This window comes from Osmerus mordax, chromosome 11 (assembly GCF_038355195.1).
Source record: "Osmerus mordax isolate fOsmMor3 chromosome 11, fOsmMor3.pri, whole genome shotgun sequence".
In the NCBI taxonomy this organism is placed as follows: Eukaryota; Metazoa; Chordata; class Actinopteri; order Osmeriformes; family Osmeridae; genus Osmerus; species Osmerus mordax.
The window spans coordinates 14,877,949-14,890,040 of NC_090060.1; the positions used below are offsets into that span (position 1 = coordinate 14,877,949).

Consider the following 12,092-nt stretch of genomic DNA (forward strand, 5'->3'; position numbering starts at 1 on the left):
TAAAAGGTCTTAAAAATTGGCCTTTCTATTACCCCGGCAACATGAAAGCTTTTCTGCTGAAGATTCTGTCTTTTATGTCGCCATGATGTAAGATAATTATTCCTGGATTTGACTTCCTTCTGGAGAGAGCACAGGTATTAAGCGGGCTGGCGCACACTGTGATCTGGCAGGCTTTAATGTGGAGCCGAAGGTCCATAGGCATCCCATGATGTGATATTGATTGGAGCTCAGAGATAACGATCACTAGCTTTATTAGCCTCACAGTAGAGATGTCACTTCCTACAGGATGCTCTGCCATTCCTCCTTACACATCACTCCCAATACACACACACAGACACACATCTAGCTGGGGATTGAGGAAAGTTCCCAGCTCCTGGGGTGATGGGTTCTAATGACCAGGTTAAAAGGCTGTCTGTGGTCCAGAGTGCTTTAAATAGGGACACGACACGCAGCACTGCTTTCACTCTGTTTCTGTTAGAGTCTCAGAGGAATCACTGAGTAGAGGATGACCCTTTTACCTCACACACACACACACACACACACACGCTCACACAGATCATACAAACACACACACAGCAGACCAAACGCGACATCTGTCCTGGTTTTAACATGACTATGTATGTAAGAGTGTGTACGTGTGTGAGAGTGTGTGTGTATGTGTGTTTGTGGTGGCTTACCTGGCGGAGCACAAAGGCGGCCACGTCAGTGGACTCCAGTAGGAGGTGTGGAAGAGGTGAGGCAGAGCCACCAGTGGAAAGGAGGTCAGGACGTCAGGGCAGTACAGAGCATAGTCCAGACGCTTGGATCCCCACCAGCTGCTGGAGACTGAAACACACACACACACACACACAAGCAAGACAAAGCAAGTGCTTTATCAAGATCGATTATGTTCAGGCCCTGAAAAACAGCCAGTAGTGTGGGAGGGTGATCTGCGATAAACCGAGAGAAATTCAGCCTGGAAAACTGCAGAATATAAACAAGCTCCACAACCCACCCCCCTGTGTGCCCTTTTGTTCTGCCTGCTAATGAGCCCGCCCACTCACTGTTGGTGATGGTGTTGGCCAGCCGGCCAATGGAACAGCCGGACGCCTCGCTGTCCACGCTGGTTACACTGGCCCTGCGCCCTGGCCCTCCTCCTTCTTCACCTCTTCCTCCTCCAGCTTTGCCACTGCCATCTGCCTCAGGGGGGGACTTCCCCGCTGTTTCCCCAGGACTGCCCCCCACCCCCAGGAACACGTCTGGGTGGTTGTGGATCCCGTCGGCTGGAAGAGGGGGTCAGAAAGGGGGAGATAACAAATTATATATGGCAGGAGAAAAGGCAAGAGACGGAGAAGGCAGTAGAACAGGATTTCAAAGTATCGACACCAGTCGCTTCTGTGGGGAAATCTATGACATGAGTCTTTCTCAGTGTCCAGGTATTGACTGGCTTACTGGAGAGGGAAATCAGACAGACATATGGGACAAAGGAGTGCACCTTGCTGTCCATTATTGAGTTAGCGATAAAGCTAGAGCACAATGCCCCTCCTAACCCCTCAGGTGACATGTGATCAGTGCCATAAGGCGTTGGAAGTGGGACATTTAGTCATTTATTTAGCAGACGCTCTTAGGGACGCGGCTCAATCTACTGGAGATTACGTACGATACAAAAGCCCAGCATCTGTAAGAGGCTGTGAGATTTAACCTCTCAAATGAAGAACTGAAAGGGATGCAGAAGAGAGCATCGAGTTATTACCTATGACCCCTTTATGTGTGCTTGTGTGTTGGGAGAGGGGGGGGGAGACACACATTATTCAGTTCTCTCTGTGCTCGGACTGCTAATTTCAGAAGATCTGAGTCGACAACGGAAGCTCCCGTGTGACTACCGAGGCTGAATAGATCTGACTTTATGTCTCCAGGAGAGTGCATTTGTAGTATTGTAGTACTAGAGTCCATTAATAATTCAGTTGTAAGAAGAGACAAGTGACGGCTAGTGCAGATCAATAACACATCAATGCCTTATAAGCTCCTCTTTATACACACACACACACACACTCAGCAACTGCAACGTCCCCTCTCGAACACCCAGTCTAATGTATTTCCTAAATCCATTCAGCACGTACTGTCATCCTTTATCCACACCACACAAACCAAACAATGTCTCCTGCTGTTAAACAACACTTCCTGTTCCAGTGTCCCAGCTCGGCAGCTGCCCTGAAGCTGTGCTCCTGCTGCGGCAGCTGACAGGTCTGGTTCTGACAGGCCTGGTTCAGGCCCGCCTGGTTATGGCCCGCCTGGCTCTGGCTGGCCTGGTTCTGACAGGCCTGGTTCTGGCACGCCTGGTTATGGCCCGCCTGGTTCTGGCTGGCCTGGTTCTGACAGGCCTGGTTCTGGTCCGCCTGGTTCTGACAGGCCTAGTTCTGGCCCGCCTGGTTCTGGCCCGCCTGGTTCTGGCTAGCCTGGTTCTGGCCTGCCTGGGTCTGACCCGCCTGGTTCTGGCCCGCCTGGTTCTGGCCCGCCTGGTTCTGGCAGGCCCGGTTCTGGGCCGCCTGGTTCTGAGAGGCCTGGTTCTGGCCCGCCTGGTGCAGCAGCGCTGTGGTTGACAGAGGTGTGAAGCTGATTGTTCTGAAAGCCGAGCTTGTACGAGCCTGTGCGCACACTTCAGAAACAATTTGCCAGCTCTGACAACATGGTCATTAACCTCTGTGAGAACATCATCAACACAACTGTCATCATCAAAACTACTGTGTAGGAGGACTGAGATGAGACAGAGGGAGGGATGCTCAGAAATACACAGAATAAAAGGAGACATTCCTGTGGATAGTTACTATGTAGACTGTATAGTCTCCTGGTCACCTATCGGACACTGCCGTAAAAAAAATGCCATCTCTCTGATTAATCATTCCGATCATTTCCCATGGTCTGTGTTTTCTTCTCAAAAAGCCTAATTAAATCTATACCTAGCATCTGCACAGAGAATGCCCCATTAGGTACTTCCACAGCATGGCTGTAAATACAGATCTGTGTTGTCCGTGTGTGTGCGTGACAGAGAGAGTCTGTGTGTGTGTGTGTGTGTGTGTGTGTGTGTGTGAGTGTACTCGGGGCTGGGGTGTGTCTGTCTGATGGAAATGGTCCCTGAATACATGATATCTATGTGAGGTGCACTGTGCCTGCGGAGCAGACAGCGAAGGTTAAAGCCCCGCCCCGATCGATGTCATTTCTTCTTCCTCCCTCAGCCTTCCACTGGGGGCCCCCTGAGTATCCTTCCAGTCAGTCACCATGACAGGGGCCCGTTAGACTGGCTGGGCTTCCCTAATGGGCTCCGGGTGTGTCTTTAGCCGGGTTTGCTGTGAAAATAAAATATGTGATGTGAATATTTGCTCTGATGCATGGATGTCAGTGTATGTAACCTGAATACCAAAAGACAGTGCCAGCATCGGTGCATCTATTTGGCGCAGGTTAACCCCATCCGTGCCGGCTGAATGACCTTTATCAGCAGTCTAAACGGCGTGTCCGTGAGGTTCCTCTCCGCGGCCGCTGGATCGGGCCCTGCTGCGCGAGGCAGGGACGCACACAGCTGCATACTGATGTAGCCAGACGTGAGCAGGAATCATGTGCTGCTAATACTGCCTCAGGGCCACGCTGGACCACAACCTACACTTAGACGGCCTTTTATAGGCACCCGGGAATAAGGACATACAGAGATCTTGATTTGACTGGAGAAAAGCAACGAGAAAACTAGACAAAACTAATATCTAGAATTGAGGGGCAAGCGCCCAAGAGAACTGTCTGAGATCAATGCAAGATTGTGCTTTCTGTGCAGGGAGGAGATAATCCGTTTATGGAAACAACAAAGACCATCTGAAGCGTGAAACGCAATCTCTGTATTCCAGACTGTTCCGGAGGTGCTGGGATCTTGATTTGATGCATTATGAGACTTGCTTTTGTCTTCTCACACGCCCATACACTCAAGCAACGCACACGCGCGCACAAACATGCAATCATCTGCTCTCTTAAAAGGAGACCTTCTCTTCTCCTCTGTGCATGCTTCCTTCATCTTCTCTCAGTTCTCAGTGTTTGCAGGGACTTTGTCTTCACAACACACACACACATACACAAACACACGCACACACACACACCCAGACACCGGAATAGTGTCGGAGATCGAGAAGAAAGGCCAGAGTGACAAACAGAGTAAAAAATGGTGTTGAGCAAAGTCTGGAAGACCATCACAGAGGAGAACATAAAGAGAGTTCCAAGGAGCGAGGGAGGGAGAGATCGGTAGGGTGCAGTAATGACAGGGGACAGGGGTGAGAGTCTGGAGGGGGAGGGGCCAGATGGAGCCGATCAGTATGGAAATTAAGCTCTGTGATGTCCAGCGAGGAGTGGATAAAGAAAGGAGAGACGTGAGGCAGCAGGAGCGTGGACGGAGTGCAGGGAGGCGGGGGAGGACTTCCTAACACCAAGCTGAGCCAGGATGATTGCACGTTAGCCATGACACATCTAAATAGTAAGTAAGTAAGTAAGTAAGACTTTAGTTATATAGCACTTTTCATACAAGAATTGCAGCTCAAAGTGCTTTACATAAAATCAACAAAAACAATAATACAAGTGTTGATCTAAAACGTTTAACAAACCAAACTAGCCGCACTCTATCTGCGGTCTCTCGAATCCATCTTAGATCCGAGCTGCCACTTGCAGTTTCTAAATAGAACCCGGAGCCTTCAGAAGCAGCCTGCTCTCTGAGGTATCTCCCAGCTCCTACAAGACATCCAGTGTCTTGTAGAAGCCCCCCCGTAATGTATCCGGCATTTGCTCAGCCCCCCCCCGTAATGTATCCGGCATTTGCTCAGCCCCCCCCCGTAATGTATCCGGCATTTGCTCAGTCAGATCTCTCTAGTACATTAGCGGCTTGCCTCACCACACTATACCTGCACCGAGTAAATGCGTCATATTTCATGCTTAAGTAACGCTTAAGTCTCACACATAAGAATCTGATGAGGTTCTCTGGGTCATGGCGACATTAATTCCTGCCTTAGAGAGGAAATGAGCGTGTTCCCGTGCCTACGTGTGTTGTATGAGTGCGTACATGTACCTGGCAGTGAATTTTAATTGAATGCATATTTTGACAACTCCTCGCTGTTGCGAGATGTAGTATCATAATTAAAGCTCGTCAGAGCAGGGAGCTGCAACAGAGAGACGTGCGTGTGTGTGTGTGTGTGTGTGGCGGTCTCTCTCTCCTCACACTCCACCCACCTGCTCAGCAAGAGACCCTGTGCTAATAACATGGGTGATATTCTAGCTATAAACAAACACTTAAGCCTAACTGCCAGTGCTCTTTTCAATTATGCAGGAGCATGTTATTTACGTGGTCTGGTAGCAGTGGATTTACAAGGTCTAAAAGGTAGTTTGCACATGATAAACATCATCGCTGGTTAAGCGACGTTCTTGTAATTACGAATCAGTATCTTCATATCAGTAAGCATCTAATCCAATGATGGTGTTGAGATTGTGGTACACTACAGTATGTGTTCACTGCAGTTTACACACCACACACACACACACACACACACACACACACAGACAGATAAATACACCAACAGATAACCGCACACGCACCACACACACACAGACAAACACAGACGAACACACAGACGAACACACAGACAAACACAGACAAACACACACACAAACACACACACACACACACAGACACACGCACACAGACGAACACACACACAGACAGACATGGCCTATTTTCTCTGGGCGAGCCAGGCTGAGACAGTTGCAAGCAGAAGCAACAAGAAGTGTCAGAACTGCTGCTGGTGTGCCTCCGAGTCCCAAAAGGAAGCTATAAAACATTATATAAATAGATCAGCGCCTAATTAAAGAGAGGGAGAGTCTGCCCTACCTACCACAGCCCCCCCCCCCACCCCCACTCCTTCTGAAACTCCTTTCCTCCTCCTCTTCTTTTCAGCAGGGATCCCGGTGCTACGCCGTCGCCTCCAGCACAGTCTCGCTCACGCTCACACCCTCACTGATCCACAGAGAAAGGTGTGGAGTAAAGGATGAGTTAGAATCACATTCCAAGAGCAGGCTTTAGGTTCCAGAGACATATATGTTCCTGCAGTGCTGCAAGTACAAACAACCTGGGAAAGCCCCCTCCCTCCCTCCCTCCCTCCCTCCCTCCCTCCCTCCCTCCCTCCCTCCCTCCCTCCCTCCCTCCCTCCCTCCCTCCCTCCCTCCCTCCCTCCCCTCTCTCTCTCTCTCTCTCTCTCTCTCTCTCTCTCTCTCTCTCTCTGTGTTTGTGTGTGTGTGTGTCTCTGAGAACAGAATCACAACCGTCCTTCAACCTGAAACATTTCAGCGTGCTTAAGATTCCACGAACGTCGAAGCAGAGTTGAAATTCACAACCGTAATCAAACGATCAGTGCGGCGATACAATAAGACAAGCTCACAGGCGGCACGAACCTTCCATCCTTTAGCCTAACATCCTGTTTAAATGCTCTGCATGTGTGTACATGTGTGTACGTGTGTGTGTGTGTGTGTGTGTGTGTGTAGTTGATGCGGGGGGAGCATTCTCACCTATGAGAGTGGAGCGACCGTCCCCCAGGGGATAGCGCTGGTAGCGGGGCACGGGGAAGGGGGGCAGCCTGTGGAAGAGGGGCTGCAGCAGGGGCTCCAGCCTGGAGGCGGACGGGTCGGAGGGGTAGAACAGGTTGAAGATCTGGGAGCAGGACGGCCGGAGGTGACTCGCTGCAGGACCACGGACAGCGGCCGTCAGGACAAACATCCACTGGACTTTACCTTCACTTCCTTCCCAAGCTTTGCTCACAGTGTATGTTGCCATACCGGACTGTGGAAATGTTGGTCTTATGGTGTGTATTGTATGTTCACGTTCGCAACCGTGTGGTACTAGCCTCTGGGGGTGTGGTACATTTGAAAACCACGGAAACAAACAGCCTGGTCCCTTTCTGGTGAGTTACCGGCTTAAGACTGATATTGACAACGAGTGTGAATGTGTGCGAGTGTGTGTGTGTTTGTTTGTTGCGTGTGTGAGGGTGTGAGTGTGAATGGGTGCGAGTATGTGTGAAAGTGTGAATTTCTGTGAGCTTGCATGCAATTGTGTCTCCGTGTGCGTGTGTCTATGTACGTCTGTGTGTGTCTATGTAAGTCTGTGTGTGCGTGTGAAAGTCTGTGTGCGTGTGTGTCTCTGTAAGTCTGTGTGTGCGTGTGAAAGTCTGTGTGCGTGTGTGTCTCTGTAAGTCTGTGTGTGCGTGTGAAAGTCTGTGTGCGTGTGTGTCTCTGTAAGTCTGTGTGTGCGTGTGAAAGTCTGTGTGCGTGTGTGTCTATGTAAGTCTGTGTGTGCGTGTGAAAGTCTGTGTGCGTGTGTGTCTCCTCCAGTCAGAACGTACCCTGGACAGCAGGTAGCACGGTGCGCCTCATGGCCAGCACCAGCCCCAGGGGACAGCCCAGGAGGAAACACTCGGAAACTTCAAAGTCAAACCAGCCGGGGTTCAGAACCAGGCTGGGGTTACTGCCTGGATGAAGCTCCACCCCATCCTTAATTAGGCTGCAGAGAGGGCCCCAACACACACACAGAGAGCAGTTACAGCATAGTTTATATCCATCTGGTTCTAATTTGTAGTGTTTGGTTCATCAGAGTGCTCAGTAGGTGTATGGGGAGCACATGGTAACCAGCTAGCTAGCTAGCGCTGTGTAAGAGGATGTGTATGGGGAACACATGGTAACCAGCTAGCTAGCGCTGTGTAAGAAGATGTGTATGGGGAACACATGGTAACCAGCTAGCTAGCTAGCGTTGTGTAAGAGGATGTGTATGGGGAACACATGGTAACCAGCTAGCTAGCGCTGTGTAAGAAGATGTGTATGGGGAACACATGGTAACCAGCTAGCTAGCGCTGTGTAAGAAGATGTGTATGGGGAGCACATGGTAACCAGCTAGCTAGCTAGCGCTGTGTAAGAGGATGTGTATGGGGAACACATGGTAACCAGCTAGCTAGCGCTGTGTAAGAAGATGTGTATGGGGAACACATGGTAACCAGCTAGCTAGCTAGCGCTGTGTAAGAGGATGTGTATGGGGAACACATGGTAACCAGCTAGCTAGCGCTGTGTAAGAAGATGTGTATGGGGAACACATGGTAACCAGCTAGCTAGCTAGCGCTGTGTAAGAATATGTGTATGGGGAACACATGGTAACCAGCTAGCTAGCTAGCCCTGTGTAAGAGGATGTGTATGGGGAACACATGGTAACCAGCTAGCTAGCTAGCGCTGTGTAAGAGGATGTGTATGGGGAACACAAGTTAGCCATCTAATGCTGTGAAACGCAATTTGTTTGGGTAACATCTTAGACAGCTAGAAAGCCAGTGCTGTGCTGCGGTGAGCTTAGCCTGGTTATGACGCAGGCTGAAGAACCCTCCAATCTCCCTCCAGCAGAGAGAGAGGATCCAGGCAGGCTGACGGCTGTTTGAACAGACCTGTCTGCCTCAGACCCAGGCTCCAGACAAAGACCGCCTCTCTGCCCTCGGCACTCCGGCCAAGACACACACTTCCTCTCCAGGTCTCGTAGGGAGGGAGGGGGGGATGAAAGCCGGCAGCTATCTGAGGAGGCCAGATCAATTGGCCTTCGATTTCTGCCTGCTCCCTTGTTCTCTTCCCTCCTCCCTGACTTCCTACTTCCCTCCCTCCCACCCTCTCTCTCTCTACCCCCCTCACTCCCCCTCACTCCCTCTCTCTACCCCCCTCCTCCCTCCCTCTCTCCATACCCCCCTCCAACTGGCACAAGCTGCAACCTGATTTCCTGCCCTTCATCAATCTTGTTGTCTTCCACAGCTGAGAACGCCACAAGCTGTCTGTCTAGCTGTCCTTGTTTTTGTCTAAGAGAGTGAGACACTGAGAGAGAGGCAGACAGACTGCACCACACCTCTGGACTCGACCGGACACTCTCTCCTTCCGTTTCCAGAAGGAGCAAAAGAGGTGGAGGGGGTCAAGGATTTTGCTGGTAGCATAGAGCCTTGTGGGAAATTTCCCAGTTTGAGTTCAATCAGAGCGGGGAGAGGGAGGAGCATCCTGACATGGACGTGAACCCCAGGTAGGCGGTTGAGTCCCTGGGGCCCAGTGAGTGGGCTGCTGCCTGGGAAACAGGCTTCTAATAAGGGTCTGAGGGCTTCTGCGTGACCTGGGAAGCCCAGTGGGAGATGCAGGGGCCTGGGCAGTTCCACGGGAAGAGGGGGCTGTCCATCCTTCACTCAGCCTCGCTTCCTTTTTAATGAACAGAATAGCAAGTAGGGTTCAGGGGGGGGGGGGGGTGTTGCCATGGACATCTAGTGGCATAGGAGAGTTAAAGAGTCATATCTGGAAAATGAAATCTGAAAGAGGGGGGTGGGGGTGCTGAGGGACACAGTGAAAGTCACTGAAGTGTGCAGGCGCATCGTAACACTGGTTCCTCAAGGGGTGTGGGGTTAGCATGGCAGCGAGCCATCCCCCCCCCCCCCCCCTCCTCATCTACATGCTCTGTCTCCCATGCACTCTTGCACAGGAAGGGCTATTTTTAGCCCGGTGCAGTCAGGCAGACACATGGAGCCATCTCGCTGCAAGTATTGATTGCAGGAGGCAGAGGAGTGACACATTCCAGAGTCAGTCACGGTCCAGAGAGACCTAGATGACCCACCGCTGACATCATCGATGGACTGACGTTCAGTCAGCCCACACACAACAGAATCGTAAAGCAGGACTTCGGAAGCAGGACTTCACCCTGAATCCATCCAACATCCTATCTCCTGTTTTTTAACCATAGTGAGCTAAGGGACTGTTTTTGTGTGTGTGTGAGTTTGTGAGAGTGTATGTATGTGTGTGTGAGTGCATGTATGTGTGAGTGCATGTATGTATATATGTATGTGTGTGTGTGTGTGTGTGTGTGGTCTACCTGCTGAAGAAGCTGTGATGCTGGCCAGTGGAAAAGGTGTCTCCGTCGTACGAGTCGCTTTGCTTCCTGTTGAGCAGCTGTCGGCTGGGGGTGTGTCCTTCGCTGGGGGTGTGTCCTTCGCTGGGGGCGGAAATGTCGATGTTGCTCTTGCTGAGCCTCTTGCTGGAGCCCAGGCCCGGGCTGGCTTCTCCCAGCAGCCCCGGGGTATCCTGTGTGGGAGGAGGACAGCATGGGACACAGGCTCACACACAAACACACACAAACTCTCCCACCATGTCGGTAACGAGAGGGTGAGGAGATAATGCTGCTATCCAGCTTGCAGGAGAAAACGTGGGCTTGGCTCTGTGCGATATTATTAGTTCAGGTTTTCAAGGTTGAACTGATATGTGTTCTCCAAAGTTTTGAGTATCCAGGAAAGGTGAAGTGAAGGTTGAGGCTAAAAGGGAGACGAGACAGAGGGAGATGAGGGTGGAAGAGAGGAGAGGAGATGGAGGGAGAGGAGATGGAGGTAGAGGAGATGGAAGGAGACAGAGGAGAAGGGAAAGAAAATGGAGGGAGGTGGTGGTGACTGACAGACAGACCACGCAGCCCCAGGGACGCTGTGGTGCTCACTGGTTGTAAACGAATATGACAAGGCAGTTTAACTGAGGACAGGCAGGCAGAGGACAGACAGACGTCAGAGCCGGGGAACAGATGAGCCGCATGGGAACAGATGGACTGGAAACAGAACGAATTGCGAGGAGAGAGGCCTTTCACTAAACACTGAGACATTCTGTATCAACTTCTGTCATGGGAGGATGGCTAAACCCACAGTTTGGGCCAATGCTCATGTGCTCAGCAGTCCTGAGCCAGAAATCTAGCTAATGCTAACGCAATGGCAATCTGCCGACCGCTAGCTAGCCAAACACTAAAATCGGTAGTCTGTTGTGGTGGCCTACCTTGAGGCTGTCGTTGCTGTTGCTGCTGCAGTTGTCAGGGCTGCTGTGTCTCTGGCGACTGCTGAAACACAGGGCGTCGAAACACAACACCCCCCCCACACAGTCTCCCATCAGGCACACCTGGTCGGGGGGCAAAGAACACACGCGCACACGGGCGCGCAGAGCAAAACTGATTTAGAACGACGTCTCGCTCCACTCAATCAATGTAGCCAGCCAGAGCCTGGACGGCAGCAGGAGGACCCAGCGCCCTCGTCTGCGGAGACTCACCGAGCAGTCTGAATGTCAATAAAACACTTCATTAAGACGGAGAGAACAACACACTTTTCCCATAATTGCTTTGACGTGCACGAACTGTACTTGGACGCCCCTGACTTTTTAATTGCGTCGCGAATACATAATGTCGCCACAGTGGAGCCAGGAGAGAACGTCCCACGTATGAAGACACAGGAGGAATGATCCGGCACCCTCTGTCCCCAGGGTGGGTGGACACTGTGACGGGGGACATGTTTTCCTGGGGGACAACCGTGCAGTACACTAACCCATGGTCCACACTAAATCAATTACCACTTCTTCCTAAAATCATTAGCTCCTGCAAAACTGTCGGCAGCGTGTGATTGGATGTGGCACGTAAGATGAAAGGGTGAGAGTCCCCCTCTCCTTCCCTGGCTGCCTCGCTCACCATGAGTCATCCCTGGTGACTCGTGTGTGTGTGTGTGTGTGTTTAGGGGGTGACGCACCTGCCCGGAGAAGCCCTGTCCGTCCTGGGACTGCAGGAAACTGTGGTACACCTGGTTGGCGCGGGCGATGACGGTTGCCACGGCATCCTGGTAGTGCGGTGAGGCGATGGCGAGGAGGGGGAGGGCAGCCAGAGGGAGGTGGTCCACGCTGCTGGACACGCAGCTCTCGTCGTAGCTGTACGGGTTCAGACTAGAGGACAGGGGAGGAAGGGAGGGAGAGATCAAAGGAGGGAGAGAGGGAGGGAGGGAGCAAAGGAGGGAGAGAAGAGAGAGGGAGGTAATGAAAAAAAAGCCTTTAGCTAGTGGGAGAGCCTCTTCAAATCAGTTTGTTGCCATAGTTCTGTGATGTTTCCATTGGTCTATGTCAGAGTGTACTTGGCTGAATGATACCTTGACATTCATCAAGAGTAGCCATAACACAAAACTGTGGGAGGATGTCTCCTAATAGGTAGCTTCACCTAATCAAAGATCCTTCTAGAACACAGCTGGGCCCCATTT

At 51.5% G+C, this 12,092-nt stretch overlaps 1 protein-coding gene across 1 annotated transcript in view; it reads right to left on the reverse strand.

Moving 5' to 3' along the window:
• The window catches only part of pitpnm3 (PITPNM family member 3), a 48,417-nt gene that overhangs the window by 4,256 nt on the left and 32,069 nt on the right, over window positions 1-12,092 (reverse strand). The window contains 8 exon segments of the mRNA XM_067246730.1: window positions 678-712; window positions 715-825; window positions 1,044-1,262; window positions 6,562-6,732; window positions 7,392-7,549; window positions 9,920-10,128; window positions 10,858-10,977; window positions 11,595-11,784. Coding sequence (XP_067102831.1) covers window positions 678-712; window positions 715-825; window positions 1,044-1,262; window positions 6,562-6,732; window positions 7,392-7,549; window positions 9,920-10,128; window positions 10,858-10,977; window positions 11,595-11,784 — 1,213 coding nt within the window.